This window comes from Neomonachus schauinslandi, chromosome 6 (genome assembly GCF_002201575.2).
Source record: "Neomonachus schauinslandi chromosome 6, ASM220157v2, whole genome shotgun sequence".
In the NCBI taxonomy this organism is placed as follows: Eukaryota; Metazoa; Chordata; class Mammalia; order Carnivora; family Phocidae; genus Neomonachus; species Neomonachus schauinslandi.
This window is the reverse complement of record NC_058408.1, coordinates 3688482-3696599: the sequence shown is the minus strand read 5'-3', so window position 1 is coordinate 3696599 and position 8118 is coordinate 3688482. Positions and strand designations below refer to the sequence as shown.

Here is an 8118-nt window from a genome sequence, read left to right as displayed (position 1 = left end):
ACATGTGCCCTCAGCTGGCTTTCTCTGAGCAGGGCACAGCCCATTCAAACGTGCCTGTTCTTGACCCCAGCCTTACCTTGTCAAGATCACACCCAAAGTATAAATGCAAATACTGCTTGGGACCTGGGTGCCCCACCCTGGTCTGCGGGCCACAGACGATTTGCTTTTAAGCAACATACCAATGAGTTAGACTCCTGTTATAGCACTCCTTTAGAAAAAAAAAGTTTATTATTTTTTCCAAATTATAAAAATTATACATGCAAAATATGGCCATAGGATGGCATAGAAAAGTATAGAAAAGGAAATAAAAAGCACCCATTAGGACTCTATTCCCTAGCAGCAATAGCTGGTATATCTATCACTGAATTTGTCTCATATATATGTATTTTTTTTCTATAATTAGATTTACCTCCACAGACATCATTGTTAATGGCATCCAGGTTTTTAGAAGGGTGTTATAGTGAGGTTTTCCATATGTGAATCAGGATTGAGTGGTTGTTTCTTGTTTTTCCTGGACTTGATGACCTTGAAGAAGAAAGAGATGAAGACAGAGCAGTTGAGATGCGGCTGATTCTTTCTCCCTGTACTGACTCTTTCTCCCAGCCACTGACTACATCCCCTTCTCTCTTCTCCCTGTAAAGCTCTCACTCTCACCTCTCCCCTTCAGTGAATTCCTGTCCTTTGATTCACCCCCGACCTTGATTGAGATCCTGAAATGAGAGAGTCACTCACACACAGCATGAGTACATGTGGACAGGCAGGAGAGAGGAAAGAGCAGGTGTACTCAATGCAAAGAGCTGAGGGGGAAGTTTCTCACTGGGAAGACAGGTGGGAGGAGAGTGTGAGGCTGTGAGGGAAAGGCTGGAAAGTTTGAGGGCCTCAGAATTGGAGAGACCTAAGAGTGGGGGACTGCTGTGTGTCTGAATGCATCAACCTTTGTATTGATCTGTTTCACTCTGGTATTAGCCTTTGATGGTCTTCCCACAATCCCTCATGGATGTGTGTGACAAAGAACATGGACTTAGTCCTTTAGTACCAACCCCATCTGTCTGTGTAGACCAGTCTGTATATCTCATTAAAGGCAGCTCACTTTGTGTTTTGAGATATTCAGGGGCACTGTTGATCATTTAGGTCTGGTATGAGCTCTCTTTAACATCCTCTGGGATAGATGACATTTCCCCCATATTTTAGATGAAGGACCTGAGGTTCCTGGTATTTAAGTCCACTAGCCAGTTAGGAAATCACAGAGCCAGGATTTGAAGCAAATCTGCCTTAATGAAGCCCAAATTTACTAAATAATCTCCCTTCTTTGATACATTCAACCAATTCTACAATACTTAGCTAATTTTATATACTTGGAAGGCCTCTCTAGGGTTTCTCTCTTCAACATGATTAAAAATCTCTTTCTTTAAAAAAAGAAAGAATGATGGAAAGGACAGTCAGTCTAGTTTTCTTTAAGTCTTCTATGTTGGAAAAATGATGTTCCCCAGAAGTTCCCACCTTGATGAAACTGTGAATTACAGATCTCAGCTGTCTCGGATCCGCACTTAGTTCAAAGCAGATGAGTTTGAGTTTATCACCTTCCTCACAGTTGACTTTGGTAAGTCGTCCATACACCAAGACCTCCATCTTCCCTGTATTATCTTGTATTTCATACAAAATGATGTGTTCATTCAACACTTTTTTCTGTAAAAGAAAATCAACACCCTTCTCCTGAGAACTGGATCAGGTTTCCACATCTATGAGAAACACAGGGTGTGGGTGTAAACTTTTGTCTCTGACAGGTTAATATGAGCTGGAGGTTCAGAACGAGGGGTGGAAAATAGCTTAAAATATTTTGTTCAGAGAATTCTTATGAGTCTGAGGATTGCCACTAATCATGATTAAGTAGATTATGTCATTTCTGTAATTCTTCTCCATTGTCTATTTATTCACTCCTCCCATTCTGCCTGAATCCTGAATCTAGATCATCTAGTCCCATTGTTCTAGGTTCCTTCTCACACACTACTCACTAATTCTGCATATGCACCTGTGTGCACAGCCACTTACACAGAGGGCGCAGGAAACAACAGGGGTAGAAGGAAAGAGCCACCCTAGAAGACACCTTTAATGGAATATGGAACAAAACTTCCCATAGAAAAGTAAGGTTGGCTCAGCTTAGTATTTCCATGATGAGTTGGGACAGAAATACCTTCACTAATTCTAAGAATTAACCCAAATTCTGCATTTTATTGACCATATTAATAAATTGAGTATTTTTAAAAAATTTTTTGGGGGGAGGGGTCATTGGAGATGGAGAGAGAGAATCTTAAGCAGACTCCACACCCAGCATGGAGACCAATGTGGGGCTCAATCTCAGAACCCTGAAATCATGACCTGAGCTGAAATCAAGAGTTGGACGCTTAACTGACTGAGCCACCCAGGTACCCCATAAATTGAGTATTAAAAAACATGATTTCTCTAGTCTTTTCAGTATCTATATTTCCTATTAGATAATGCCAAAGTCAGTTGCCCTACAATATTTTGATGAGTGAATGTGAAGAGAAGAGCACTTTAGGATTCAGATGATCAGAATCTTAGCTAACTGTTGGAAACAGCTGCATTTTAGGGCAGAGTCATCTTTTTATTTTTTCCTCTGTTTGTCAAAACTAGCATCCAAGTTTGGGAGGGTAACTATTCACAGTTAACTTAAGCTGTCACTGAAATGGATGAAACAAAACTCAAACAAAATCATAAGGATATGTATACTAATAGAAAGTCTGCACTGTACTGGACCAGAATACCTGTGAATGGATCATCATATCTGATAAGTGCCAGGAATTCTGGGAAATCTCTTTCTGTAGAATTTGCATGGCATTACCTTGGGAAGCAGAATATGAAGAGTTTTTCTATCCCATATCCTGAAGTGGGAAGCTTCTACCCAACTACTCTGGTCACTGGGGCCTTGAGTTCCTATGATTCAGAAGTTAACCAAACTCTACTTGGCAAGTCAGACCTTCAGATTCTGGGGTTGCAGAAGAAATAGTACAAAACAATGGTGTTGGGCTTACCTTATGCACCTGATATATCCCACTCACAAATGTTCCTGGCTCCTGTGAGTAAAGATTATTGATTTTAGGAGTTGCATTTGCATTTTGGATCAGTCTGCTTGAGATTTCCATCTTTCGGTCAGCATTGACATCAGACACACAAGTGGCATCATACACCTCCAGGAACCCATTGCGACCATAGTAATCTGATATGGTGATGACTTTCTTTGGGATGAACTTCTCCTTCAGGCTGACATGAAAAACCTTCACTTGGAAGAATTGGCTCTCAGTAGCCACAGTGGCATGGAACATCTTTCTCTCTGCTTCCATGAGATCATATGCAAATGGTTCTGTTGCTTTCAGCACCATCACTTCCTTGGGGCCCTTCTGGAAACCCTCTTCTATGGAAGCTTCTCTAGGTACAGCCTTCAATCTTGGTTTCTACTTGGAAGTACACATCAAAAAGAGACACAGTTAAGAAAGGGAATACACAGTCACTTTCTAGTGCGACTCACCTAGGCTCGATGTTGAGCCTCCAGAAATACCTGATTGGATAGATTTGGAAAAAAATGAACTGGGCAGAAATGGCTGATCTGGTATAATGTAGCCTGTGAAAGACATGGAGAAGAGTTAAACATAATTTTATTTATTTTCTTCATTATTTTATGAGTTTGGGAGGAATAATATTTTTTCTTTAAATGTGATTAACCCAAGATAAAAAGTATTTCTCCTAGGAGAGCTCTGTCAAGCATAGAGGAAGTGGGCAATAGCCATGTTGTCATGAAGGGATTCCCAGTAGAGATGACGATGAATATATCATCTTAATTTACCAATCAATTCATTTTAGTGAGCAAAGTAAGATATAAATAGGGAAGGAAATAAATCATCCTAACAGCACTGACAGTGGGAAAGGCTCCAGTCAGAAACCACTGATTTCATCTGGAATCAATCCCAGTAGAAGTCACAACTGAAAGATGGAAATCACTAGCCCTTTTCCAAGAAGTACTGTGCTAAAAAGAGATTAAACAAGCACTGGAGAATCTCATGAACTTCACTAATTTGGAAGTGCCCTGGCTCCAGGCTCTTGAAGAGTAGCAGAATGAGCCATCTGAAAATATGCTTCCTTGGCATAGAATTATTTTGAGCTGATTATTTAAAAAAATAGCAGATATAGGAAAAGCTCTACAAAGAGAATAGAAATTGCCCTTTTGTAAGGAACATGCATTTGTAACAGTGTCTCTCTCTCCACCAGGAAGAGAAGGACAACTCTAAATCACAAGAAAATCTTATGATGAAAAATGACCTGACTGAAATCTGCATAACAAACACCCTTGTTTATCCACTTTTCCTGGTAATCTCCATAAGTGGACTTCACACCTTCCTTTCTCTTGTCTTTAGCTGAAGATGATATTTTAGCCAGTGGTTTAGTCCACCTCAGGGAGTTACTAATTTTTCCCTGGTTTCTCCCAGGTATATATGAAGTATATATATTATAACAAACTTCTGCTTGTTTTTCTCTTATTAATCTGTCTCTTATTATAGGGGTCTCAGCCAAGAACTTAGAAGGGTAAAGGAGGAGAATAATTTCCCCCTTTACCACACTTCTCTGTTGGAATAATGGCAGGACCCTGAGGAGAAGCATGTCAGTGGAGAAGCCAAGTGTCAGGGGAATTTCTCTGACATCCTGTCTCCCCAGTGGCCTGAATCACATAAGAGTTTCAGGAGAGCACTTGGAATTGGAGGGAAGTATTGATATGTAAAAGGAAGTAAAGGAAGTATGAAGGCAAGGAGAAAGGTGGGTCCCAGGGTCAAGTATGAGGCCACAAGTTGGCTGTCACGGAGACTAGCAATGCTTCTTGTGATCTGACTTGGAAAACTATTATGGATCTACCCTGAGGCTCATGGAATCATATCTAATGGACACATGTTCTTCTTTTGCTCATTGCAGGTCTGAGGAATACTGGAAATAACCTAAAGTCAAATAATACAGAATTATTTTTCTAATTTATGGAATAACTGTGTAATTTCCCTTATACATTAAAATAAGAATTTAAATCTACATTGGTTGACTTAAATAGCACTTTAAGGCATATTAAGTGACAAAAAACCCCTCAAACTGGATTATAGAAAAATATATGTCATGTGACAAAATGATATTCTTTGTACATACATAACAAAGGGTAAAATCAGAAAGACTATTTTCAAAATGTGATGTTTGATGTAAGAGAGATCACACAGTAAAATTTTACCTATTTTTGTCTGTGTATCTCCATTTCCTAAATTTCCTAAGATAATATTATTTATATAATAAAAAATGGGAGAGGAAGAATGGGTGATAGTGCTCTGGTTGACTCTGTATTTCTACACCCTCTTCCACATAAGCGGTCTCTGTTGTGCATTGAGGAAAACACAAAAATAAAATCAAACAAATAAATGACCAATTAAATCCCATGTGGAATAAGGATGATTATCTGTCCATTGGCTCTTAGGTTATTTTAATGCAGAGGGGGATATAATTAGAGTTGGAATTTGAATTTAGGTGGGATATTAAAATATATACTCAGTAAATAAATGAGTGATTTAAATAAAGAAATAATTGTATGCAGTTGGGGATTACTAAGAAGCCCTTCCAGGGTTCTTTTGATCCTTGTCAACAGCTAACAAGGAAGGGAAATACTGGAAACAGGCACTCTGTACCTTGGTTAAGGAACTGCTGGATGGGATTTTTGGCAGCGTCTGCAGAATGCAGGGAGGACTTGCATTTGGGCATGTGCTGGTTGCTGAAGGTTCTAGAAACTGACTCTGGTCCTGGAATAGCTGCATCCTTATGGTGTCATCAATTTTGGTGGTTATATCATCTCTTCTCTGTAGAAAAATAGACTTTTGTTCTTTTTTGTGGTTGTTTCCGAAATTAGATGAAATATAATATGCTTTCATTTCATTCTTACTCTGTAAAACAGGACCTTAACTCTACTAATTAGATCCTGTTGCAGGGGGAATAGGAGTGAATATGTAGACATCCTACCCTTACCTTTCTCTCATCTCAACCAGGATTAGACATCTCACTCTGCAAATGTTAAAAGTTCGGATGACTGAAATTTCATTGGTCTGAGATAGAATATGGTGGCTCTACATTTCCTGCAGAACTGGTCCAAATCAACTGATGAGGTATAACTCTCAGAGCTATCTTTCTGTTGTAAGGATAGCATATCTCACACAAGGTTGGCCACATTTATGGGCACTTATTAACTCAGCCTTTCTCATCAAGTACATCAGTTTCTATCATCCGCTCTTCAGCATTTAGAAGATCCAGCCCTCCATCCAGTAGGAGCTCTAATCCTAACCCTGATGGAGACGTTCTCTCAACATGTGATTTCTCAGCCACGGATTCTGCTATCTTTACAGAGTGGGCCAGACAACCTGAAACTTTCAGCATTCTGAGCTGTATTCAGTACATTCAATATCCCACCCAAACCATGGCCACTGGCTGTACATTTTCTCAGTAAGGTTGGGAAATATTGTGGTAATCATGGGCCTTTACTGCCTTTCATTGCTTAATGAAAGCTATTAAATAATCATCACATTAGTTAATTAGCCACAGTTTTTAGCACTTCTGACATTCAGTAATCTAATTTTTAAAGTGCCAATTGTTGAAAGGCATATAACAGAGCTGCCTCTGTAGAGCAGCTTCTTGATTACACAACCTCTGGCCACCCTGGGCACCTGGCATATGGAAACAACCCCAAACCTAACACTAACTGCTTAAATGTCTAAAAATGAATTGTAGACATTTTAACGTCAGCATATCTACTCTAGATTTGGGATATGCTAACTAAATGTTAAACTTTAGATTTCAAAGTCTGGATTTGAATCCAGTACCAAGTAAATGCCCAGTGCACAGAAATGTCTTCATCATTGTTTTCCCATGGATTTTTAGAAGTTTGTACTCTGCTCTGATAAACAGTATTTCATGGTTTATGATGACCCTGTTGACGGCAACTCTGTTATAAGTAACCTTATAAAAGTAGTCTCTCCGTTCATATCAGCCACATATACTTAGTCATCTTATTGACAGGATCATCTTGAGCTATTACTTTTTAAAATTCAGTGATCATAAACTGGAATCACAGTAATAGGACTTAGATGATGAAAATATAATCTTCATTTGGATAATAGTTTGAATGCATAAGCAGGTCATTTTCTCTAAGAGTATATCCTCCACCTCCCACCTGGTTCACGAATCATGCCATTCTATGCTGTTTGTTTCAAGGACATATAAAGCAGAAATCAAAGGTGAGAGTGAGCTGTTCATGGCTTTGGATCCAAAAAAGCAAACAAAGCACACATCTTAGAGAAAATCCTTGGGAGACCCTGAGATGAGTCAGAGCAAGGCTTTCCTACTCACGTAATGAAGCACAGACTGAATGGTCAGAAACCCTTTTGGCAGGGGTCCTGTGCATGTGGCCAGACCCCAGAGGAGGAATGATACCATAGGACACATAGGTGTAAGAGAGTGAGGGGGCAGAGGAGCCTCCCTGGGGTCCCTGTGCTCCAAGGAGGTTTCAGGGCAGCAGAAGGATTCTTAAGTGAGAAGAAATGACCATGTCACATGTACAGGCAGATGGGGATGTAGAAACTGTCACTTCCAAGCCAGTATGCATGGCAAAAGTAGAGTTATCTTGAGATGGGCACTATGTCATCGTCATGGCAAAGAGACAGGGGGACTGAAGTTCCGATGACCAGATAAGGTCGCAGCCATGGCTGCCTGGTCTGGAGGCAAACAGGCAGAGGTTGCTAGCTCCATCCAATAAGTATGTCCTGGAGAGACTGTGGAGGAATTATCAGTTATGGGGGCTGACATCAGGAAGAAGAAGGAGACAGAACTTGAGGAACCTTGTTCATAAGGAGTCTGCCCTCAACTCTATGTGTGTTTTGGGGGCAGGGTCCAGCCTGGGTCAGGGGGCAGCTTAGGGTCAGGTAATAAAGTATACTAGAAGTCAGTGATTAAAATGCTGCCTTGCCCATTCCTCAGGTTGCCTGTGTATTCACCACAGAATGGACATTGTACCCCCGAGTGCTGGCAGCCCCT

General features: G+C 40.2%; 1 protein-coding gene across 1 annotated transcript in view; it reads right to left on the bottom strand.

Moving 5' to 3' along the window:
* Window positions 1-209: 209 nt before the first annotated feature.
* The window catches only part of IFI16 (interferon gamma inducible protein 16), a 93493-nt gene continuing 85584 nt past the window's right edge, over window positions 210-8118 (bottom strand). Inside the window, 3 exon segments of the mRNA XM_044915881.1 lie at window positions 210-525; window positions 1501-1686; window positions 3051-3473. Of these exon segments, the coding sequence (XP_044771816.1) occupies window positions 445-525; window positions 1501-1686; window positions 3051-3473 (690 nt within the window). The 3' untranslated portion in view covers window positions 210-444.